Here is a 27872-nt window from a genome sequence, read left to right on the forward strand (position 1 = left end):
TAAGGAATACACCGTTTTGGACCCAAATTCCTGAAATAATACACGCAAAATATCAAATACAACGAATTAATATTATTTTACATAACATTTCCAAGTTGTATAATATTTTCAAGAAATAAGACCAATAATCGACGTGTACCTATTTGTCATCTACAAAATATTCCTTTTCTTTTAACAATATTATACGTTTTACTAACAGTTAAAGCTTCCTGCCGTGACTTTGCTCTTATTAAACTACTTAGAAAAATAATTCTGATCCATCATGTTATTTTCAAAAAAGTACTTAGGTACTGTACTTACCTATCGAAGTTCTTGTCTCGTTAACAGAGACTTCCCATACCAGTTATAAAAAAGAAGGACCCATAAATACTTCAATTAATTAAAATAGTTGTGATTTAGATTCAAAACTTACGACCTTTGTCTCTGTGGCTCTGTATCAGCCAAAACTTCGCGAATCAGCCTTGTGCGCCGTGCGAAGGTTCGTGTGTCGCAACACAAACCGTCACTCGTACAATCATACTAATTAGATAACTTGCTTCATCTGTTACAAAACTACAATGTCTCAATACGACGGATGTGGACGAAATCGAAGACTTTGGAGCGTTTAACCGTCTTGGGTTAAGATTTCTTAATCTGCCTTGATGCGGAAAAGAATGACATTTTCTGCCTTTTTACAAGTCTGGGGAAAAAATCCTATGGAAAAACAAAGATATATAAAAACTCATGTTCAGTATTACAAACACTCGAATCAAGTTATATTTATCAAACCAGTAACCCACTTCGATTCCGCGAGGGATTCCCGCGATGTAGCGGGAGAACTTAGTCACAACAGGCTACAGCCCACTTTCCTCGTGCAAACACCATCATCGGCTGCAAACAGTTATTTCACATTTAAATGTACTCCAAATTCCGCTACACTTGAAATGCATCGAATTACACTTAGCTCAAAAACTCTTGAATACGATACGAACAAAAAATCTTACGGTAAACCGCTTCCGTGCACCCTCGCACCTTAAAAAAGTTAACCCAATTCGAAAAAACCTACCTGCCCATAAAATATGGGTAACTGTTAACATTTTTTGCGACAACGGAGCTTTGCAGATGTTTTAGCGATTCGCAAACACATTGTTTACAATTGTTTTTATACTGTCACACTTTGTTATAGGCGTATTATCTTTTCTGCAAATTTTAACGGCGTTTAAGTTGACTCGGATTCTTAGTTGAGGTAGTTCCTGGAATCTTTGATAATTAGGATTCAACAATGTAACGTGTTAAAGAAATTTTGATTCAAGTATTTAGTTCGGAAATTTTTAGTTTAGGTTTAGTTATGGTTAAAATAATTATTTCCAAGATTCTGTTATTCATTACTTTTGTTTTAGATTGAACGGAGAATGTTATGTTACTCTTAGATATCATTTTAATAATAAACGCCTCATCTCTACATAAATTGGTAGAAATGCGGTACTTAAGGTAGGAGCATCATTTATTCAGTGCACACATCATACTTCACAAAGGAGACGACGAAATCAACATGAAATTTTGGGGATAAATTGAGAAACTTTTTGGATACTTAGAAGTCTTGGTGATCGATGAATTCCGGTAAATAATTGTGTCTTGAAATGGGGCTTTTGTTGAAAGTATATGTTATCTAGCCAAGAATCGCCCTTTCAAACTTAATTTATATTAATAATAAATAAAGCGGGATTCCTTAAGTCTCAAAGGTCGGCACGGAGCGACCTACGTCTGACCCCAGCAGACGCAGAATATAGAATGAGCTCAAAATAATGTTAAGCCCTGCTTTTGGGACGGAAAAAATAACCTTGAACGTCCGCCATTATTTATTGATAAAAAACTTTTACTTGCGAAAGATACGTTAGGACTTAGGACTTGTAACCTATCCGGGTTTTATAAAGAAGAGAAAAAGAAGATACATTCATTTATGTATGAATAGTGAATTTTATACAGCTACCTGCTGACTTGTTTTCAACAGTGTGACATAGAAATAATGGCATTCTTATTATTCTTAATTTAATCAATACAGTGAATATACACATTAATAAACTTGATGTATGTAAACTGTTACAGTGAAATAGAAACGCAACAGATAAAACAATCATTTCATTGAAAAAATGAATTCTAACTATAATTTTGATGCAAATATAATTTATCAATTAATGAGTAATTCTGGGACATATTCATGAAATTTTGTCTAGAAACACCGTTTATACAAAGATAATTGTATTCCAAATAGTCTGAATCTAAAGTTTAGAATAAGAGACATTTAGGACTAATTTAATTAGGAGTTAGCGCTAAAAGCTCTTTGTACATTTAACTGAAAATTCTAATCAAGAAATATAATGAATATTACATAAACATGTTCATTTATAGGTAAAATAGTAAATTAGTAATAATTTTGTATCAAATACTAGCGGTCCGCCCCGGCTTCGCCCGTGGTACATTTTTACGTTTCTCTCCATAAGAACCATCCTCGTACTTCAAGAAATGTAATAAAAAAAGAATTAACGAAATCGGTTCAGTTGTTCTCGAGTTACCAACACATTTTGCGATTCATTTTTATATTATAGATTCTCATCAATAATTAATTAAATCTGTTTGATTTTATTCATTCTTAATTCAAATAAGTGTTACCGGAAGTGCGGATATGACGTCACAGTCCGTGTCATATAGAGAACACAATAGACAGTCTATTGTTAATGGTTTGACTTTTATTAGAATTCGTATTAATTTAGTAAATTATTATTACAATATAAATCTTAAAGGAACTTTACACAACTTAATTTTACACAGAATAATATATTTTAAGTTAAATAGGTATTAATTCTAATAATTTATGAAGATCTTTATAAATCTTAAACACATAAGACTAAGCATTGGGTAAAGAAACTCGGCCATCGTCAATTTCCGGTACCTACATAACGCAATATCCGGTACGATCCACGCAGCCTACACCTGTGATGGATCATTTTGTACAGTCTCCAAAGTTACAGATATAGTAAAAAGAAATATTTCTAAATACACACACATATTTACCGGATACGAATACCGGCGTGCCTGCGCACGCGCAGCAAAACAAACAAACAAACATTGTCAATACTTCCTGTGTTGTCGCATTGCTGTAAAGATGACTGCATCTTATCATTAGGATGAATCTGTGTAATTCAAAACATAATTACAATCTGTAAGAGAAAAATCGGAGAAGAAAAAAAGGAAATCAATTTTACATACATAGAACACAACACTCAAAAAATGTTTACTAAAAATTAAAAAATAGCAAAAGCTCATCAAAGTAAACATATATTAGCAAACAATTTTAACATATGTATCAAACACATTTTCTTAAAGTTGCCAGTAGCACGACAAATAAAAAAAATCCCGCCAAAACTTATGTCACATTTGACCTCACTAACGACAGATTAAAAATACCGTTATCAATAGGTACAACGAAGTTGCATTGTTCTACGTTAGCTTAATCGTTACGTTACGCAATAATTGACGCGCGCAGAGAGGAAAACACAAAAAGCTTAAAATAATATTCATTCACCACAACCATTTTAATAGTCATTACCGCAAATGAGGTCATATGTTTTGTAAACGCTGCAAACAACTTATTTTTTATGTAATAAACAGATATATAAATAAGAGTACCTATAGCCTAAATAAGAGTACCTATAATCTGGTAGGCATGTATTAAAATTGTTCTCTATTAACGATAGAAGTCTATTGCTGTGTCCTTAGAAATCGATTTTGCTACCGCTAATGTCAACCCTCTGTAAGGACAAAAATGTTCGTGACATTACATTTCGTATAAGTACAGTGCTTTAAATACTCATATTATAATATGAAGATTCTGGGAAAATTCTTTGATATGATGCTCAGTATTAAAGAGGTTATCTTTTATAAATATCTACAATAATAATAAGAACATCTTCACAAAAATATTTTTTCATAGACAACTGATTATTCTTTTGTACATGTTTTCGTAAATTGTGCAAAAGTTATTAACCGATAAGTTACATAAAAACCGATTTTCGACAGAGGCGTTTTGTTCGAGACCGCCTACTCGTTGACTAACTTCCGCTTTTACATTCCGTTTTGTGTCTCGCTTGTCCTCCGTGACCTCAATTAGGTAACACTAACAAGAAACGATACGTTAAACTGAGGTTTCATTTACGTGGGTTGCCATATTTTAAATACAAAAATACCCCCTTGAATTATGCCGCTAAAACCGTGTTTGCAAATTTTAAATCTACAAAGAGGAAATATGGACGTACTATACGTATCTCTATTGTGAATGAAGTTCCCAGTTATTCACTTTGTTAGTCTAAACGTCTTCTATAAATTTCTAAGAAATCAAATGTTTGTACAAGTGTCATCAATATTTTCCTGTTACAAAATACAGCACACAATCAAAGATTATGTACAGCAGTATAATGTTTTTTTCGTTATTCGACAAAGTAATTAATTGGGGGATAACAGGCATAGCAACAAAGTAGGTTACACTAAAAATAGATATCGCAACTATTTGTTATAGAATACTGAAAATTTCCACACGACGTGGGATGGTTGCTCCGTGCTCGCGAGGGGAGGGGGAACCGGGTCAAGGGGACCGATGCACCGTTCGCGCGAAATCTCACTTTCAAAGTGCAACATGGCGGCGTGACAGCGCGCTAATATACGAATAATACGATCTCACTGACGTTTACGATTTTCCGGTTTTTTATTTTTAACGTAACACTCGTAACAATTTTTACAACGTAACGCGTTACGCTAAGATTACTTCCGAATTATTGTAAATAAGTAAATAAAGATAATCGTTAATTAGGGCACGGATTGGAATCGTTAACGTGTGTTGCAACGATTACACGTGTATAGAATTTAACAACAAACAAATATATCTAAGGCGACTATATCCTTGTCCTTATTTCTCGTTTCCTACGAGTATAGTGCGTAATCGTGATAGCGTATCTCTTGGTAGCTTATCAAGCTAATGCAATACAATTGTGATAAACAAAGATTTGGTTGTGTACAATTAAGCACTTGTCGAAAACATCTATGATAATATTTCGTAAAATTATCAGTCGTTCCAATTTCAAACGCATATCACTATTTTAACTATCTTTCATAATTTTGAAAACCTTTTGGACTTTATGTCATCTTGACAGTTGTTTTGGCGCGTAACACCGTCGTGACCCATTTTTTACGACGCAGACAAACTGACTGGCCGGTTAAATTGGACAGTAAAAAATAGGCGTAAATACATGAAGGTTCGACCATGGCTAGCATTAGCGCCTAACCGAGGCTGCACGTACACTATTGCATCAAGGTTGAAAAACAAGCCGCTACCTACAAAATAGAACTTTTAGAATGACTAATGTTTCATTGATTGCAAAATATGAGGATGAACAATAATGAAAGACAACAAGGAAACCGTCACACAAAAAATCGAGTAGCTACGTATTTCCCTGGCGGTAAAAAATATAAAACAACGTATCTGCCTATTTCTTGTTACTTCTACAAGACTATTTAATTTACCAATGGAAAAAAGATACACAAACATTGTATGCACAATCGAATAGTACCTACTAATACGTTAAGCCTGTACTCTACATGCAACGTTAGACAAGTTCAATTGAAAGGGAAAAGTATAAAATATACAGCATTGTTTACCCGGACGCGGCGCGGTAAGCGAGACGCATCGCCCTTCGCTCGCTGACCCAGTTAGCGCGCGATAGCCCGGTAACGGATCTATTTCAATGCGCTTCCACGTTCCAAAACATCTGACCTGACTGAATTTTGAAATTGGAACACATAGTTCTAATATAAATGCAAATATTCATCTCTTTCCCGATCCACAGATTATAAAAGCGCGCGAAAACATCTTGACACTTGAAAGGTATAACCTCTTTTCGACGCGACGCCGCTATACATTTTTACACACTATAAAAATAAATTGGCATGAAGTAACAGTACTCGAACAATTCTCCAAATAGATGCAATGGTGTTTTGTAATCGTTTTGATACGCGCTTCGTGTGTACACGCGAAATGAACGAACAAACAAACTTTTGACAGCGGCCTTTCCACGGATGACTCAGCCTTGCGTAACACTCCATAACACTTTTGCATAAACGACTGCGGCACATTTAAATTCGATACAATTTGTTTTTTAAGCCTACATGCATACTGCATATGGGTGTATTCAGAAAGAAAGCTTGAAACTTATAAGCGCTTATCGGTGCTTGTCAATGCTGGTTTTGACAAGCTTGTCAATGCTGGTTTTGACAAGCTGGTTTGAGCATTGACAAGCGCCGATAAGCGCTTATAAGTTTCAAGCTTTCTTTCTGAATACGCCCTATGTCATGGAGTTTTTGATAATCTGTGAATATTTGACGTGAGCTGTCAATAGAGAGTTTGAAGTCACGCAAACTTGGAGTGTTGTGATCCAGCGGAAATCTATTGAATATCTAACATAATTCGTAGCGAGTGCAGCGTGCAGTCGGTTATTAAAGTGTGCAAGATAAACGTGTTATCAACGTAATCGCAACAGTTTCCATTTCGCGGCGCGCCGCTGCCACTTTCTTTCGTTTCCCGCGCGGGGAAAGTGCCCGCGCTTTTCCGACGCCATCTTTGATGCACATTGCATTTATACAGATAAAATATAACGTTCAAATCAAGAGTTAAAATATTCTCATATTATTATAATATAAAACGAAGTATGTTTTCGTTATAAATAATTAAGAAAACGTATCTTTATTTCTATTGGCCAACAGCAATAACCATTTCCTAAATGTAACCTCTGAATAATTAAAGCAAATGTTGCCATATTATTTATTCTTTATTTCTTTTTTGTCTGGAAAGGTTATACGAGTCATTGCGATTATTTTGAGCGGGAAAATTCCGGCGAATTTCCACAAATTAGCTTTTTAAATAAAACTCGACGTTGCAATGTAAACATTTGACGATTGTCTCAGACCGTATGATGGTATTCGTCTCAATTTATCCTGAATATTAAAATTTTAAAATAACGCACACATTTTTATTTAATTTTTAATTCAACATTTTACCGCGTATTTTAATAGTTTTTTGTAGAATTGTAATTATTGGTTGTCCTATAAACTTCGCTTCTTCTTTAATATTCAATCTATAGGAAACTAAGTATCGACAATAACAGCAATAAATTGTCATAATTATATGCGATATATCGTATTGTCTTACATATTTGATATGAATACCTATATAATTGTTTCATCACCAATTTAAGAAGAGCTCTCTGTCCTACAAGTTCATATTAAATCAGAGGTCTCTTGCCTGGATATTGGCTTGTTATAATTGACCAATAACCAGTATAATATGACCTCTATATACATATTAAATATAGGTAAAGAGGGGTCTTTACTTTGGTCAATCGCGGTTTGAAATAGCTAAGACTTCCCGGATGTTCGACTGACGTCAAGAATCTCGCAAGATTTCCCGAAACGGATTATTGCAAATCAATCTTATCTTGCGGTAATAAAGACGAATTTCGCTTGTGTTGGACTACCGACTACGATTTCCTTTGCACGCTAATTCCTTTAATGATTCTGACGAACATTCAAAAGTATACAAGATTTTATTTAATGTTATATTCACTCGTCAAATATAAATTGGACGGATGAGATTTCGTACATATCTCAAAAATATAATTTTATCAATCCGAACAACATCACGTCAAAACAGGTAAACCGGTTGTGATGAATTTTACATATGTAGATCTCTCATATAAAATTGCCTACTTTTTATCATCAAACAAACTTAAAAACGAGTATCTAATATTAAAACTAACTCAATACACGTGCACGGATTCAATACAAATTTATATTTATATAAGTATAAAAATATATATAGTTTAAGGCTGCTATGTACAAATAAAACATTTGTTTATAAATGAGGAAGTAAACCAAAGAAATAATCCGATTTGCGTCATGATTTACGTCGAAAATATGGTTCAATAATGAACGGTACTAAAATTAACACAATCATTGTCTTTTCATTCAGAATGAATATTATAAACACAAAACTCTATTTATTAAAAAAAAAACTCACATATTGTTAAATCGATAAAACTTATAAAAGCAAGTGTGTAAAATATGAAGAAAAGGTACTACGAAACCTTTTTATTAAATCTATACCTACTAATATTATAAAGCTGAAGAGTTTGTTTGTTTGAACGCGCTAATCTCGAGAATTACTGGTCCGATTTGAAAAATTCCTTAGGTGTTAGATAGCTCATTTATCAAGGAAGGCTTATAGGCTATATATCATCATGCTCCGACTAACAGACACTGAAGACACTGGAGCCAAGGGGGTGAAACCGCGCGGTGCAGCTAGTTACATATTTTATTATTTTATTCATAATACGAAAGAGGTTACATTATAAATCATCTTGAATTATTTTAGGGTCACAGATAAAAAGTAGGTACCTACGTAATTAAATAATATCATAGAGTTGAAACCACAAAACACAAAAGCTTAAGGAAAACCCGCACCAAGTATGTCGTTGGGTTATGAATAGAGTATAAATAAACATTATTTTATTATTTATGGGATTATGAGATGTTGTACGCAAAAGTTATATAATATATTTTTTTATGCTGAAGTGTTTTATATTTAATACTATTTTTCTTTTAACAGCTAACATTTCCAAGTGATAATTTTGTCAATTTTTGCTTTAGATAACGATTATAAAATATATTTTTATCCGTAGAAATTCAAGTTATATTCTATCTGTGTACCTTACCTTACCGTAACATACTATAAAAACTAATCATGTGTGAAATAAAGTTAAAATAGGATGATTTACTAAAAAATGTTGTGTGGTTTTATAAAACCACGGTAAAAGTGAAACTTTTTTCACACTATAGACATTTAACTAAAAAATATCGTATTTGTACGATAATTATCGTACGTATCGTGCGTCACGCGACATGCGCTACACAGACCAAAAAGTTTGAGACGATGTAATAAAAGTTTCTTTAAAAACGGTTAATACGTCTGCTGGTTTTTGCAAGCACAATAAAACAAGCAAATCATGGCTAATATTATGTCCACAGACACAAAATACGTCAAACGATTAGTCACAACTGATAAACGCTCTTGTTTGGCTGCAGACAGACTAAATCCGACATATTTTACACTTCATTATTTTAAAAATAAATTCTCTTAACGATGACAGTTCTCGTTTTTAAACAATTTAATCCATTTTTATTTAAGGAAGCGGATGTTTTTATAATTGCCTCAACTCAATAACCGGGTGTTGACAACCTTTATATCTTTTACTAGCCGTTCGCATTGCTCCACATCCAATTGGTCTTAGCGTGATGATATATAGCCTATAGTCTACCTCGATAAATGGGCTATCTAACACTGAAAGAATTTTTCAAATCAGTCAAGTAGTTTCAGAGATTAGCGCGTTCAAACAAACAAACTCTTCAGCTTTATAATATTAGTATAGATTAGTATAGATTAATCAATATAAGGATAGCTCTACAGTTCATCAGTCAGTTTGTCCGCGTGACAGATACACGCGTAAGAATTTAGAAACGAAACGCATCACGCGTTGCAATATCCGATACGGTTTGAGCACGTCAATTTGCAAGAGCTAAGGTAAAGAGTGATAAAGACAAGACGTCAAAAACCCGCACCCGTCTGCAAAAGGAACAAAGATTAACAATTTCAATAAAAAAAATACAGACGCGCCACAAAGAGAGCTCCGCCAACTCACAGTAAAGCGTACGTTGCACTCTTAAACCAACAATATCTAAAATAATAGTAACTACTATCCACCCCCGTGCATTCACCCGAGGGGGGGACTTATGCAATATTTAGCTGGAAAGTAAAAGCGGTTTTGGGCGGTGCGGGGCGGATTTAACCGGTTCCAACCAGTATGCATGACGATGCACCAAATTTGATATTAAAGTCTGAGTTAAATAAGCTTAGGTTTCGTCTGGTCCCGAAACTAGTTTTTGGCGAATTATATACTAAATTAGCGTTAGTTTACTCGTATATAATGAAACGTTGATTTGCCTGGCTTCATCCAGGTTGGGAGTTAATGCGAAATTAGATTTGTTACTGAACTCTATTTCACGTTTGATGACCGTGGTTATGTAAACCTTGATAATAATGTTACTTTTACACGTAAGTATTCTGGTATTACATACTAAATTGTAGGTACTCAAACTTTGGTTACTATGACATATCCATACTAATATTATAATTGCGAAAGTAACTTTGTCTGTCTGTCTGTTACTCAATCTCGCCTAAACTACTGAACCAATTTGCATGAAATTTGGTATGGAGATATTTTGATACCCGAGAAAGGACATAGGCTACCTTTTATTGCGAAATATGTACTACGGGCGAAGCCGGGGCGGACCACTAGTTATTTAATAATATAATATAATTTATCAGTGCAGTTATAGATGTAGAGTTTGAAACTTTACATATCCAGTTTTTTATCAACAATCAATTTTATTGTGTATGTGAGAAAGGGCAACAAACATCTTACACGATCTTTCTCATGTTTAATATTACTTCAATATAATATTATATTTCAGATTTAGCGAAGCAAAATCCTTATAAAAATGATAAGGCGTTCCGTATCCGACGAGACGTATGATATAACTTAGTATTGGAAACAGATTATAAATATCTCGAAATTATTATAATATCAATTGTTATAGATATTATATTTTATCATAAAAAATCAAATTTTAAATAATCACGCGACTTAAGAATATATATTATGTCTGAACACGATTGAAAAAAAAAAGACGGGTTGCACTCCGGGAGTGCCGGCAGAAGTGAAAACTTGATTATTAACGTTCAGCATGTTTGGTATTTTGGAATGGTATCCGTCTTACGCATGGAATATAAGGGCTAAAAAAATCCGTCTTACGCTTTTTCGATCAGGCCACGTGTCCTGACGCAAGTTTAAGATTGTATACCCAACTGCAACGCCGCTAAAGAAGTTTTCACTTCAAAAATTGATAAATCATAATTATACTAAGGTGTCAGTTTTAAAACACACTGGCAACATTTGAAGACTACTATACTATACTATAATCGTAAGTAATCTGCTAGGACTGCCGGAAGGGAGGGGGAGGGAGGGTTGAATAATTCAGAGCTGAAGACGATGCAATCGTAGGTCAGTGCACTATTATTGCCATTTTCTTAAAACCGCCTTGAATTTTTATTATGTATTTTCTTCGACTAGAAATGATCTACCAAAATGGCACCTATATGGGAAGTTTTGTTGCTTAGATCATGTTAGTCTAACAGTCAGACTAGGTACTATTATAAATACTAAGTGTTTTTTATCAAGCCAAAATGGCTAAATTAATTTTAAGGAAATTTAGTTATCTGGAATAGGATCTATTTTTTATCCGATTTTCCTTTAAATAATCCTTGCTAAAGGTACTAATAATTCCTTAGAAATTCTTGCACGAGCCTAAAAAGTTATATTTAGATATTCTCTATAGTAACCATCCTACACAAGCTATACATACATCTATACATATAATAAATCTGTAGAAGGGTCAATTCTGTACATTGAAAATATTGAAAAAATAACTAGCAGGGGGTGTTACTGGATCGATACCAAGCCCAAATATGTGATTAAAAAAATTTTTGTCTGTCTGTCTGTCTGTCTGTCTGTCTGTCTGTCTGTCTGTCTGTCAGGCATCACGTGAAAACTAACGGTTCGATTTCGATGAAACTTGGTATAATTATACCTTATTATCCTGGGCATAAAATAGGATACTTTTTATCCCGGAAAAATACGCAGAAAAAAATAAATCTTAATTTTTCCGCGCGGGCGGAAGCTAGTTATAAATATAACAAAGAATCTTGTACAAATAATAGATAATTTTTCCAGCAATTTTCCTTATAGAGCATTGTGTTACCAAACGTGCTTTTCATAATGTTACCGACTTAGTATACTGGATGGTGCATAATTTAAAATAATTATTATAATGTTATTCCTTTCCACGATGATAATAGTACACGTTATAGTTTCTATCGTAACATATTAATAAGGTTTTGCATTTTAATCGTTTGATCGGCATAATAAAGAGAGCAAAAAACTTAAATGTTTCTAGAAATTTATATCCATTTTGCGTAAATTGTTATATAGCGTCTATCAAGAAATTATAATTATCTATTGGACTCAATCTTAATATATATAAATCTCGTGTCACAATGTTTGTCCTCAATGGACTCCTAAACCACTTAACCGATTATAATAAAATTCGCACACCATAGTGCAGTTCACCCAACTTGAGAGATAGGATAGGTAGTTTAAAGCACAAAGCGGGCGAAGCCGCGGGCGGACAGCTAGTTTTTACATAAATATTGATTGATGTTATAAAATTAAATGATTAAATGAATAAATCCAGAGCTATAGCGAATAAAATATGAAGTATTTTCTCAGTAAAAGAGAGGAAATTTCAAATTATATAAAAATTTATTACTTATAGTTATCTTATTTGATCGTTACATTATCATCAAACAATGTTTCGTTCAATTGTTCAAAACCGATAAAAAATTGATGATATTCGTAACTATAAAGGCATTTAAAATTACGGATTTTCCTATTAAGTACTTGTTACACAAAAACATAGTTTTTATTGTTGGTACCTACTAATTAAAATTCTATGCATTATATTCCCAAAGCGTTTCCTCTTATGATAATTGATCATTCAAAATTGACTCAACTATACTCTTTCTTTTTATTCCCACGGCAATTACTCCTAATTTACTAGTATATATACTTTTCAAAATCGACAATACCCTAACTAACTGTCAATTAAAACCGCCGTAAAATTCTTTTTCCTAATGGCAACTCCCGACGAAACCATAAAGCCCCGTCCACACGGCACTACCGCCGTGGCGTGCAATATGCACGTTCCCTTTCCGTCTAGACGCTTCGACCATAGAAAGGGATAGTCTGCACATGCGCAGAAGCCCATCCACAGGTGGGTGGTCCCCCCGTCAAGGTCGGCGCACGGAAACGTCTGCTTCTGGCGATACATTATATATTATCGATCTAATCTCCGAATTGTAATACGTCCTTGGTATAACCTTTGCGAATTTGTACATTATGTACTGTCGGGTCCCGGTTATCCTTGTATACGGGAAAGTAAATGTCTGTCTACCCCCCTATTACAAGTTTGCTTTTACACATTTGTCAAGTCACATAATATAATGAAATCATCTCTTAGCTTCATTTCCTCTTAAATGTGAAAAAAACCTATTTTTGACATATTTTTTTATTTTATATAAAGATAAAACCAGCTTGGAGACAATTATAGGCTCAATCAAAATCAAATCAATAAACATACGATATTATGAATAGATTTATTAAAGCCATTTCATCTCGTATTTAATCTTTATCCAATGAATATTTAGATCAAACTGTCTAGACTCTCCGTTGTTTCAGTATAGTTCATATTTTTTCAGAAAAAGTTATAAAATAACAGAAGTTTTTAATATAATATTCTTAAATTACAAGCGCTATTAGTAGCGCTACAGCATGTGGCCTACAGCATCTAAATGCAAAAAAAAGTCATAACATCAAAATGAAATAAAACAACAAATAGACTCTACATTAGTTAAAAGTTTAAAACGTTAGTATTCACGTTGTTACATTTATTTATTTTTTTAATTTTAATTTTTCATTTGGAAAATTTAAGAAATTTTCCATTTAATTTCTTTAGATAAGATTGACAAATGTGTGTAACATTTAAACTTAAAAATATTTCAAATCGTTTGTATAGCATATTCAAAATATCGCGTCAATCTATCTATTATAAAAACAAACAAACTCTTCAGTTGTTTGTTTGTTTGAACGCGCTAATCTTGGGAACTGCTGGTCCGATTTGAAAAATTCTGTCGGTGTTAGATAGCCCATTTATCGAGGAAAGCTTATAGGCTATATATCATCACGCTGAGACCAAAAGGAGCGGAGCCACGCGAGTGAAACCGCGCGGCACAGCTAGTATTAAATAATTAAGCAAGGACAAAATGGCTTTATCACAGCAATTATGCAATAATTCAGCCACTATTTACCTAATACGTTTCAATGTAATATCTTATCTAATAAAATAATTGAAAATAATTGCGAATATATTGCTAAATTCATATCTATTACGAAACGAGTCAGTGTTTCTTATCGGACAAAAGTTGTATCTCAGTAGACATGTCTCTATGCGGATATCAAACACTTATTCCTTATTACTACATTGTTTATAGATTACAATAAAGTGCTAACAGAGTTGCCTATATGCTATATGACTTTAATAATATTATGATAGATATTGTTTCCATTAAACACAACTTTTTATTCTTTGTTTAAAACCATTCTAAGTATTTATAACTAGAATATGTACATACGTTATTCGACATGAATGATGAAACTCGTCAATTTACTTTTCCACAGCCAATTTTTATACCTAGGTTATTTATCAAGGAATCTATTGATTTCTACTGATAAATAAAAAACATAACTCATGTAGATAGAAGTATGGGTAAGCAAGGACACTGTCAATAAATTGAAGAATTACAAATTATTCCATTTTATAATATTATTTTATTTTAACCTTATTGAACTTGCTTCAGACCCAGACTTCTTTGGTAGCAGAAAAAAAGCTTCTTAAAATAGTAAAAACACTGCCGAATCTTTTTAATGTTTGCACAAAAAAACATATACCTTTTTAAATTAATATTTTAGTCAGAATTTCATAATAATGATCCTATTTCTCTTACAGTGGATGGGGAGCCAACAGGTCTGCCTCTGGGAGCGAGAGGGTCACTGGGAAGGGCGCTCCTCCACGGGCTCCTCGCGCCTGCCTCTACCACCAGGCATCACCTTTACACTGCGCCAAATACTGGTTAGTACTTTCACTATCTTTCATTATAAAATATGGTTAAAAATAATCTTAAAATATTAAAAATCTTGTTAAAAAAACACTCATAAAATTATTGCATAGTAGGTACCGATTCTTGATAACTGCACAAAGTTTTAATTAAATCTATCCCTTTAAGTTGGTCCAAATCGAGTCTAAAGGAGTCGGTTACATACAAACATAAGAACATACAGATGAAGCTAATAATCTATACTGGCATAGTCTATGCACAATGCACATATCATGTCCAAAATCAATTAAAATTGGAGAAAATGTTTGATCATCTTTTCCAATTGCGTAAAACAGGGCATTCCTATCATTACGACACTAATACACTTAAACAAACATCCTTCAAGTGAAAAAACACCTAAATAAATGTAAACGTTTCAATACGCATTAGTTACAAGGCCAGTCCCTTATTTTACCTTCAAATACTTTATATAATGATATCAAACTCTAAATATAAGTCAGAAATCTTAAAATACATACAAATGAGCCAAAACCTTCATCCAAGTTCCCTAATATTACGCAGTCTTACAAAGAAATTACAAAATTAATAAGGAAAATTTGTTCTTTTAAACGTTCAATGACAAAACTGAAAAGCGTTATTCCTGCTCCAAATGTCCTTAAACTTCCTTCGATTCCTTGCACCCAAAACAATATACAGTCAAGTTTTATTCTCATAACAATTTCGATCCCTCTAGAAAGGAAATTACCTCAGTACATACCTTTATATAGAAGCTATATACTGTCTATACATCAGATAAACCTTGTAATTTCCTCTCTCAGACAATTCTGATCTCGCATTGTCTATTTATTATTAACTTTCCTCTAGAAATGTACGATATCCGACTGTTTCCATGTTATTTGTTTAATGGGCTTTCGATTGAAAAAATATTGGTAATGCTTATCATTAAATTGAATGATGACGTGTCTTAATAACTTTTTCTTCCTGTGACAAATACATACAATAATGGGTCGTAATAAATGGATATCGACCGGAATTAAGTCTGAAATCCATTGCCCTATATAATAAAGAAGCACTAATTCTTTCCACAAAATACTAACCCAATCCAGCCTAACCGCCACGCGTCTGAAAAAACGCAGCCATAATTACCGGCACAACCTACAAACCTATAAATACCCGTAAATGCTTAGCTCGATCTACGCACGTGACCCAAATCTGGAACATTAGCTCGGCGCGTCACAACAAGCCGCCAGGGCATGAAAAATTCATAAAGAACGAATAGGAAGTTCGCGGCAATCGATACCCTCAGCTGATCTACCCAATGTCACGAACGCCTCCCTAGACACCACTCCCCCTCCCTCTCCCCCCACCCCCCACGCACACAGCCCTGCGTGACAGTGTATAACGTCTACGCGTCGTCTGCCGCGAACCCTGCGATATTATATAACTTTAGCTGTTTATCTATATTAAAATAGTTTCGTCTTACCTACGATACATTGTTCGATGTCTGGAAAAAAACAATTTTCTAATAGCAAAGATTTATGTGAAGAAAAACTGTTATAACGCCTGAAATTACTTTCGAAATTAATTGGTTACTGCGGGCTTTTCCTTCTATGTAATATTAGGTACAAATTGCTTTTCTTCGATATTATATAAGCGATTGAAAATATTATTATTAAACGCAATTCAGAATGTTTATTCAATGTATTTATTCAGAAGGGTATTATTTGACATATCTAACCCTTGCGCGCTGCAGTCACAGATGTCCCCACAATGGTCCATTCGGCCCAAAATGTGCAATTTCATAATCGCTTTTCACCCCAACACAAGTGTGGGTGAAAGTATTTGAAGGGTTAATTATTTACATTGTCCAAGATGTGACAGCTTGATGTATTGCGTATTAATCCAAAAATAGCCACTATTTACTAAACTCTATAAATAGATCGTGTTACATAGTTTACAATTACTAAATATTTAGTATATTAGGGTTTTACGCTACATCATCGCCCTTTGAATCATTTCATTACATTCACTGGACATTCTTATAATATTGCGTACGTGTGACGTAACATTTCAAGTCTCTTTAATATGCAAAACAATTTGAATTGTATGCTCCAATTAAACATATTGATGTATCTAATATCCATATAAATTTTCAATCATAATAAACTTTTTATATATTATGTATATGTAATTATGTAGAGACTTACATAAAACCTTACATACTGAAGTTGTTATTATTAATATTCTACAAAGCCTATCTAACGCATGAGGTCAGAGCAAAAGCTCGCAAAGAGCCGGTAAGCGCTGTCAGCAATCGAACTAGGTACATACTCTAGCCATGTCAAAACTAGTCTCATACGTAACACGAATGTTTATCGCATGTCGATCTTACACACTACGAATAAATTGAGTTAAAAGTTGTTCAAATCTGGGTTACGCGGGTAATTCGCTAGCAACATAATCGCTATGTACACAGAACCCACATTGTGCAAAAACGCACGCATTTAACCCAAAACCGTCGGCACTACAATGGCAACCCTTACAATTCGGCACCGGCCCGTCAGGCCCGTGTATCAAAACAACGTCCTAACCAAATAATGCACGCAGCTTGCGCATATTGCGAGCGCACATTTCAAAATGCTAGTTTTTGTAGGAAAATGGGTTATGCACCTTGCTCGATTGTCACGTCGCTGACAATAGACGATAATCTGTTGATCATCTCTTTTCAATATAGCTTCATCTCGCTCTTCTTTTGAATCAGCGCCTGGTTTCCGGAGCGACTGACACTTGGAAATTAGAATGTCACGCGTGGGTGAGCAAACGCAACCCATTGTCGGCTTTACCTTTTGCAATGTATGATTTAATTATTTAACACATCATCCGCCTCGTGTTTGATTGTTAAATCTTAAACATTTCACAAAATGAATAAAATATCGTTATTTTACTAATATAATATTATTTACATCAAGTTATTTATAGACGCAATGTATGGGATTTTGTATGTTCTCTGCGCTTCTTATATAATGCGAGAAACTAAGAATTACCATGAAAAAGAAAATAAATGACAATAGGACCAAGGAGCGATTGATTTGCTCGCAAGATAAGAAAAGCAGTCTAACATGTGTAACGTTTTAAGACAAATATTTTTATATTACTATAATCATTTATAATATCAACATGGATTAAAAAAAAATACACACATAGTTTAATGACATAAAACACAAGAACCCAATTAGAATGACATAGAAACTAAAATTAAAACATGATGTTTCAACTCAAAATGTTATAAATTATATGTTACGAATGATTTAATACCCTTTCAATGAAAATAAATTAAAGCCACCGAACACCGATGAACTACGCATAAAACTAACTACCGAGACTGACATTTCTATGTAAAAAATATGCTATTTGTTTTAGTAAAAAAATAAAAAAAGTAAAAAAATCGACATACCTAATTATGCAAACAATGAAGAATTATATTTGATTGATACGTGCTAAGAAGGATATGGGTTGCATAATTTTTAATTCACAACTGAGATCATACAAAGGCATTTATGTAACGGCTTATGTATGCCACATAATAATTATTCATATGCAAAAAATATAATTCTAAGTCTCCATTCGCACGGATTATGGTCTAACGCCGCGCTCGTACAATACGAATGGACAGCGGTCACTTTATAAAGATGGTCCGATTAAGGAAGGGTTGTTTTGTCCCGTATTGTAATATTTTCCTAATAGGACCGCATTCCTCTTCGACCGGTAGACCTGATTTAAAAGAAGGGGCCACGACGATCATTATTTATACTTAATTTATTATTATTTTGATACGAGAGATGAAAGGGTTGACACAATGGGCCGATTCCGCGTTCCTGGCCGTTGGTCAATCGTGTGTTTGAGTCGACTGGACAGCCGACATTCTGCATGCGTAGTGTAGGGTTAGCTCAAGGATTTTAGGAATCGAAGGACATGTATATCCCATCGGTATAGATTATTGTTCCATGAGTTATGGTGACATTGTTTTATTCGCTGGGTATGACTAAGTACTTTGTTATTTAATTCAATTGCCCTCTGTATATCCGAACTAAAGGTGAGCATTACACGTGTGCAAATATATGTAATTTCGTCAACAAAAATATGAATAACAACCAATGTCATGTTACATAAAGGGAAATAAATATTAATTGAACGTTAACTGAAATAACAGAACGGTATAATATTATGTATGAGGAAAAAAAAAACAATCTCAATACCAAATAATGTATGCAAAATCAAATCGTGCTTTTATATCGAATGATATCCAAACATTTCATTCAGTAAACTGTATCAAAAGTCGCCAACTGCGCCCAACAGAAGGATTATAAACAAGAACAGCGCTATTCAATGTCCAAAACGTATTTTACTGATTATAGAGTAACACTATTCCTTTCTTTAATGGTCAAACTGACCCACGGCGCTTCCCGGTTCCCATAGCGCATTGAAGGGTTAACAATGGGACAAAAGGGTGTGGACAGCGCTACCGGTCAAATGGTCAACACCATTCATAGACTATGAAGGAAACGTATGAATACTTTCTTTGACCTCCTAGTTGCCCATGATTACATTATTGTAATACGACGGTTACCCGTCAAATTTTGATACCATGAGAAAGTAATCTCGTTTACTCCTGCCTTAGCTATTTTTTAAACTCATTGAACATTCTATTCATGTTTTAAACGATCTAATTATTGTCGCTTCATTGAAATAAGAATATTTTTAAGAAGTATCCTTTTTTAAATCACATTTGTTTACTGTACCAAATAATGTTTTTAAAGATTATAAACCACTTTCCATTTTAATTAAAAAAAACGTGCATAATTAACCTCTTTAACAAACTGACCAGCCAGCTAAGAATAAAAATTTATTATACAACTGCATGATTATGCACTTATTAATATGCGACATACCTAAACGTCGCATTGAGATGCAAAAAAATACAACCCTTTCTCACCCCGCGGCCTAAACGACCCGAGAAAATTAATCTGCATAATGCTAAATTAAAAGTACACTGTTCGTGCATAACAATGCGTTGTGAATTCCCACACTAGCCAAACAGGTCGGATGCAAGTGCATCTGCGAGTCTAGTGGACAATGTCCGTTTTGACCATAGCACTGCATTTAAGGGTTATGCAAATTATTATGCAAGCATGTCCGTTAGAACCACAATAGAGCTTAAGATTTATTAGATCTCAACTGTTTTCTCGGACGGACCGTTAAAAATAATAAATAACATTGACCCCGAGATCCTAATTAATGCGAAATGAAGAACGAAATAAAATAACACGTCTCCGGATTTGTTGTTTTCATAAAGAAATTAAAAATTCAAATCATGAAAATATTCCCGTAAAATCAATAACAAAAAATAGAACAAAATATTTAATTCATTCTCTCTTTTAGAAGATTTTTTGAATGTTTAAATTACATAATAATTAATTACAACTACATAAAGATGACAAACTCCATAATAACATTAAATCTATATTCATTCATGTTACACTGTAATTTTGTAAATACATCATTCTATTTACGTTTAAAACCGCACAATTCCACAACTTCAATCGTATTTACTTCCTAAGAAGAATACAAATAGATGGTCAAAAACATTGATGAAATAGGGCCAGAGACAATCAATTGTTATATTAATACTGAGAAATTGTCTATTGCATCATGTTTAAAATCGTAAATGGTAATAAGGAAAGCGCATTGAAAAAGAGTTACAATAAGTTAATTTCTCCATAATTGGGGTTTTAGTTTTTACTCTCTATAGTCTATAGTTCTATACTCTATAGTATTTCAGAATGTGACGATATTATACTAGTTCTTTAGAAATAACTCGGCTTTCTTCTTTGATCTGATCTGATTATTGATGAAAATAATTTCGGTAAAACACATAAATGTTCCTATTTTAGTACATAACTAGCTTACCGCCCGCGGCTTCACCCGCATTGTCTCAAACCTAATAAATTATACACTAAAACCTTCCTATTGTATCACTCTATGTATTTAAAAAACCACATCAAAATCCGTTCCGTAGTTTTAAAGATTTAAGCATACAAAGCTAAAGGGACATAGGGACAGAAAAAGCGACTTTGTTTTATACTATGTAGTGATATGCTTTGATATGAACAGGATGCAATAGTGAACAATATCATAAGTTTTCCTTGTATTAATTTTATGCTAATCATTTAGAAATTTGATAATTATCGAACGATAGGTATAAGGAGTATGCTTCTTTTTTTTTACACTACCATTCACAGTTGGTAAATCTCAATCGGGACTTTTGATTATGGCGTGAAAGACTAACAAATAAAAATATGTACTTGCAAACTACCACCTATATATCTATTTATTGCAGTTTGAATAAAAGACACCTGATTAGTAGATAGGTTTTATTTATTTGTAAATAAAATCTTTAACATAAATTTCTCTTGCAGGCTCCCTCCCCCCATCGCCAGCTGACAGCGGGGTCTCCGACGTGGAGTCGTCCTCCTCAGGCGCGGGTTCCGCGGAGGAGCTGAAGGCTCGTCTCCAGCCCCCGCCCCCCGCGCCCTTCCACACCCCCTTCCTGCCCTTCTACCCGCAGCATCAGATCAACTCGCTGCAGCACCATGTAGCACATCCAAGGCCGCCTGGTGGTGAGTTTCAATTATGTATTTTATTTGGTTGTAAAGTTTTGTTGGATATTTTTGGTTGGATATCACAAATAAGTCGAAATTTCATAATTCAAATCAAAGATAAAAATAATGTATTAAGAAATCGGATTATATTTAACGTTGTTATTGTCATAGATACTAGTAGATATAAATAAAACTATGTTGTTTCAATTTTCGTAGAAATAACAAAACACAAGGTCAGTTTCCTAGCGCTTCTGAATATAGATAAGTTGTCATAACGATTACGATAGGTCAAGATAAAATTGTGGGCACTTCAAAAAACAGACATTAATTAATTTTACGTAATTGCACATCACAACCAAACTTAATTATTCATCTGACATTGACATTAGGAAAAAAGTAAGTAAGGTGCGCACACAAAGCAATTGTTGTTAAGGTGACCGTCGACCGGCGGTGAACGCCCCACCCGGAAGGTGACCTTAGCGCGCGCGCGCCAAATGGGAGCACGGGGATTTGCATGGCGACCGATATTTTTTAAATAAGTGGCCAGGAATAGGTTGCAGTTGGAAGTCCTTGATTCGACAAAGTTCCTTACCTCCTTGGTAGAATAAGTATTGATGTAGAGCAAGATAGAGACAAATGAAGGCGCTTATTTGTTTCTTAATCCAAGAATAAGACACAAATAGCAGAATCTATCCGTAGAACCTGATCTGATACTTTACAATTGCAATATGAATTCTCTCGGTACGCCATCCACCACCCTTTTGGAAGTTAGCCTCGAACCTGTTTCCATGTCATACGCATTTCAAATTCCTAATATTCACAAATATTAATATTGTTTGATTAATTCTTTTAATCATTGCATTCTGCGAATTTGATAGCGATAGTAAGGTTCTCGTAAGCCCGGTACATCCTTCCGGGGCTCGCATCCTGGCTTTGATCCAACTGGCCTGAGCCCGCCATTAAACGCACAAATTATACTATCACCCAGTAATATTTTACACAAGTAAGATGTTATCGTTTTTTAAACGTTTTGTTGTCTAAATTGGCGCTGAATTTAGCCGTGACGTCGAAAAGCGCGCGCATTTTCAGTGATTTAGTTTGTTATTGTCAACGTTTTTAGGTTATAAAATATGCAACTGGAAATTGTTTTGTGTCGGCACTTTCTGTTTTTAGCATTCACTTTTTCACACGACATGCCATTTATGTAATATGTACAATGTGTTGTATTAAAAATGAGCAAAACAATAACTGACTGATAACAACAGTTTACACTCTATGGTCGATCGGTTACCGTACCTATAGCTAACGGGCGTGCAAACAAACACATAAATAACAAACTTCCTGACCGCTCAGACTTTCTGCCAATGTTTGTAAAAAAATGAGCCAAAACAAATAGTTGGTTTTGTGAAATTTATCGACATACTCATCGTCCGGACGACCCTGCGACACAAAACGAAAAACGCGACGGAATTTTAATGTTACTGTGATGTTTGACAAACATCGATATTTTGAGGAACACGCTCACTTTATCGATATAATAATAAACTGAGGTCAACTTAAGTCAGAGAAACATCGTGATATAATGAAAGTAAAACAATTTTTCTTCACAAGTCACGTATGTTAATTGAGCTCCCATTAAACTCGCATTTCTATCGCTATTAGAACCTAAACTTATGACCTAGTCTAAGTAGTTAAACACGTTAATGAGCAATAAATGCTTTCGTTGGAAACCTTTGATTCTACGCACACCAATTAATCGCAATACTTGCCAGAATGCAACTAGCTAATTAAGTTGAAAAACATCGATAAATTATTACGTCCCTACGGAACCAGTTGGCAATACGATGCACCGTCGTTTATCGCGGCTTGGCGCGCCTGTCCTCAGCTATTTGACATTGCACAAGGTCAGTGCTCCTAATATAAAGATGCAAAAAACTACGGCGTATGCGCATCGCGTACGGAGCGTCGCGGACGCATGCGAAACGACCACTTTCGATTGTGTTGCATTTAAAAATTCCACCTAGGTGCGCTGGTACATGGTACATGGGCACTTCTTTGTCCAGTGCCGGGAACTAGATATAATCAAATATATGCAAACGTTTGATGTGTTTCATCGGAAATAATAAAGTTTAAATCGCTGACAGTAGCGATGTTAAGTTTGTGTATTGTTATGTAAATATTTATTTTGAGATTAGGTGACATGAGTATTCTGAGAATGAATTTGATTTGAAAATTAAATTAAATAAATTCTGCGTATTACTTTGAATAGGGTAGAAACACTTAGTAATTCATATAACTGGAAATCCCTCAGCCCCCGGAATCACAGACACAATAGAAAATCTATTGTGTCGTGGTCTCATCGGGCCACTCGGTGGTCAATGGGTTATTTATTAAAACCTAATTTAATTGTTACCTAAGCTTTCTTCGAACAGATAGTGATGATGAAAGGTGTTATCACAATAATATGTAAAATCGGTTCATCAAGTTATCATGCTTACGCTGTCCTCATCCAAATCTGTTTATCAACAAAATACATGTCATGTACAAACCGAAATATTACGAAATTAAATTTATCGACATATGACATAACAACACTACTCTCGATTACTGTACGTACCTACCTTATAAAGAAACTTGTCATAATATACAGGACGTTTTATTTGCGAATATTCGTGAACATTTTAAGACTGTGTGTCATAATTTATATCACAACTTCGAAAACCCTAATATTCTTTATTGTTTATTGTTCATCATACGCAGATAACCGGTCGTGTAACTATATATTATTATAATGTATAATCTTATTATTGTTACAAACGTTTTAAGTAGTACATAACAAAAAACTGTTGTAAAATAATTATAAAAATTCTATATATTTTTAATAGCTTTTACTAATTCGTATTTCTATGATAATCAACGATTATTGATTTATCTTCTAGTATTTTATGAACATTATTAAATATTAACAACATCATAGAAATGTACAAATAAAACCACAGAATAAAACGACACATAAATTAATTATTTATGTGAAAACATTTTCAAGTAAATTTTGTTGTTCAAATGAATGCTAACCGAATCGTGTTCCGGTACTAATAAAATGTCGCGGAATGGCAAATTGTTATTTAAATTTTCCAAATTACCCAAAACGAGTTTCACCCGAACTATCTATACGAGGAAGTTTTAGAATAATATAGCTATAAAAGTTTCATTGACCGCAAAACGCTGTCATGATATACAAAGCAACCAGATCTGCGACGGAAATAATACTGAATGAACTAATACCATGCTTATGTGAATTATTAATATTATTGTCTACGCGACTCGTCGGGTTAGGTGTTTGGGATTTTTCGCGAAATATCCCAAGCTTACACGTGTTTGAATATGATTTATGTTCGCAAACTTTTGTGGTACAAACTGTCGAGACATATAAATCAATGTTAATTAGATTGTAATTAGTTTTAAATTGCGGCGTTTCCTCGTGAAACTGCATAATGGCGGATTACAAAACGCGCCTACACTTGTACACGAATATCAAAGGTAACAATAGCGATCAGATAGCTAAGACATTGACCAACTGAAGCTTCGAGTGAATCGGCCGCGCGTTGCGCTAACCACATACGAAATTTTGTGTTGCAAACAGTTGCGAAAGAGCCTGGTACCGCAGCCATTGTCAGCTGGCGAAACCGGTGACCTTACCGACGATTGGGCAGCCGAAACCTGATTATATGCCACGCTCGTACACGAAAACACACATATGTTAGGTGCGGAAATCGAACTCTAGTAAGAGAATTACATCTGACACGAAATTAGCAAATTTTGCCCTTTCCCTGCATTAATAAATGATAGATACAACAAATATGAATCTTGTATTTTTGTGGGTTTTTCGTCCAATCTAATTATATCATCCGATATCATTTCACACTTCAATTAAGTCCCGTTTAGTTGGAATCACCGCGCATCTTGGAAAACCGTGTTTCCTTATATCGTAAGTTGTAACCTCTCTAAAACTGTATGTGGAAACGTTTATACCTCAATATTTTTATCGAGATGCATTTAATCGTCAAAGCCTTGACTCCGTTGCGCAATTACCGGACGATGGTTTACATGTTGGCACGCCGAGTTTTGGAGGCATTGCGCAATTGACATGTGATTTTATCCAGTTAGAATTTACTCTATGTGGTTTTTGGAAACACCATGTAGGTACCACCAGTCCACCACTTATTAGAAAAGGGGACATTAAAGTACAGTTACTTTTCATATTAATTATTGTATTTAGATGAATCTTCATTATATTGTGGTTTTAATAGTACCTAATATAAATCTATATAATTTATACTTAAATTATTTTAGTTGCATAAAGTTATTGTCTATGGGTTTTTAATTTTTATAATATTGCACATTGTTAGGTTCTTTCCCTAAGATGATATTATTTTATATCATAATAAGAAAACAATATACTTAAGTAATATTACGTGGCAACAAAACTATCTCTAAATACAATATAAATTAATTATTATACCATTGTTTACATATCAATTTATCATAACATTAACCGCTAATAACATTCTAAGGAATTGTTTTTGTGACCTGAATGTTTTCAAACATTAGTCAAAAAGTATTCGTGGCGTGTTATCAGCGCTGCGCGTACGCTGCATTCGTATTAGCAAACGAAATGGAAATTAAAATAAACGTTGCGTTGCGTCTATTCTGCAATGCATCGATAAGCGCGCGTGTGTGCGTCTAACGCGCGCGTGTGTGCGCGGCGCGGGAGTGTGCGCGAGGTGATCGTCCCGTTTCAAGGGCAGTGCAGCTAGCGTTCATATTAATAGTTGGCGACTATTTTCGCCGCACCGATCGCTGGGGGACCGAAACGTTATTATTGACATTCGCAACTTACATCACCAGTTTTCCTTATGCCATTTCCTTGAATCTTGCTGGAATCGCTCCCCAGCCCCGGCGCCTAATTGATTTTTCTGATTGATTTATTTGCTCGTAACCCAATTCTGATTGGATTCGCCCGACTCTCAGGCTGTGGTAGGGCTTCTTATTCAAACTAACAATAACAAACGCTCTCGTTTTATACTATGAAGGTTATTTTACGTTTTCGGCGGAAAAACAAGGCCTATTTTTTCTCGAATTTTTATGTAGTACAATTAGATGACTTATCGTGTGTATTGCGATACCGTCTTTGTTTAATCTCAGTCCGTACAAGGAAGACAGCCGCGCCATCTGTCGCGCTGTGCGCTTGCGCAACGCGACCCACTTCGAGCGGCCGCTGGCAAACGCCTCGACTCCTCTACAATTACATATTTCGGTGTCGCAACTTGCGTCGCATCCGAGTTGAACGGCCCGCGACCTTGGTTACTGCGCACGCGCTGCTGAAAGCGAAAGGATCGCGCAATCCCGGAATTCGGTCCCAATGTTTCCCGAATTGTTCCCTCCTCAAAGTCCAATAAGAGGATAATGATTGAATAAACAAAGGCGTACGTGACTAGAGAATCGTAACGTCACATATCACAAAACCGCATAGAAACGTCCGTCCCGTGAATCACGCCCACCATCAATATTATGAACGGTAGCAGTGCGTCACCTTGCGCCGTTTCGCACGGCTCTGCGCCCGCGCTCTTTCGCAATGCAACGCTCACCGCCGCCATCTTCCTTCCGAAATATAACGTAATCGCTACCCGTCTAGTCTAAAGCAAATAGCTACAAATCGTAAGATATATTTCAGAGACATCTTGGCACCGATAGTATTTTTAAAATTTTAATCGTAAACAAATATTCCAGCACTCCATTACAAGTCAGATGAGATGCTTCTATAAATCTAATTAGAAGTTGTAACCTGATAGATAGCATGGCTTATTTCTAGAAGAAGTTATCTAAATTGTATCACAAGATGATCGGAACAGCTGTGCAAGATCACAGCAAACCGGAGTATTACGCGACCCAATTTCGCGTGTCAGCCCACTTCCCCGGAAACTTCATACGAAGATTCTTTTACGATAGGTATAAAATCAGAGGGGCAGTCCAGGCGGCCTATATACGCGCTCCACTGGTTTCCTGTCCGTTTAAAATTATCCGCTCATTCCCGGCGAAGCGAAAGATGTCCTTCACGGCCCATAGCCCTCCCTACACACTTAATAAATCTATACTTCCCCGAGCTCCACATATATTGCAGTTTCTAAGATGCAAATATTATTTCAATTAAAGCGCAGCAATTGACACATATTCTCAACTACCGATTCGTTGATTCAGCCTTGCATAGAGTCAAATTGATCACA

The 27872-nt window shown here is 34.7% G+C and overlaps 1 protein-coding gene across 6 annotated transcripts in view; it reads left to right on the plus strand.

The window, feature by feature from the left end:
- LOC123700744 (ecdysone-induced protein 74EF) overlaps positions 1-27872 on the plus strand; it is a 163860-nt gene that overhangs the window by 121698 nt on the left and 14290 nt on the right. For all 6 annotated transcript variants that reach the window (XM_045648065.1, XM_045648088.1, XM_045648095.1 and 3 more), the window contains 2 exons: positions 14821-14943; positions 21406-21606. In XM_045648065.1, the coding sequence (XP_045504021.1) occupies positions 14821-14943; positions 21406-21606 (324 nt within the window). The remainder of the gene's footprint in view (positions 1-14820; positions 14944-21405; positions 21607-27872) is intronic.

The sequence above is a fragment of the Colias croceus genome, chromosome 2, assembly GCF_905220415.1.
Source record: "Colias croceus chromosome 2, ilColCroc2.1".
In the NCBI taxonomy this organism is placed as follows: domain Eukaryota; kingdom Metazoa; phylum Arthropoda; class Insecta; order Lepidoptera; family Pieridae; genus Colias; species Colias croceus.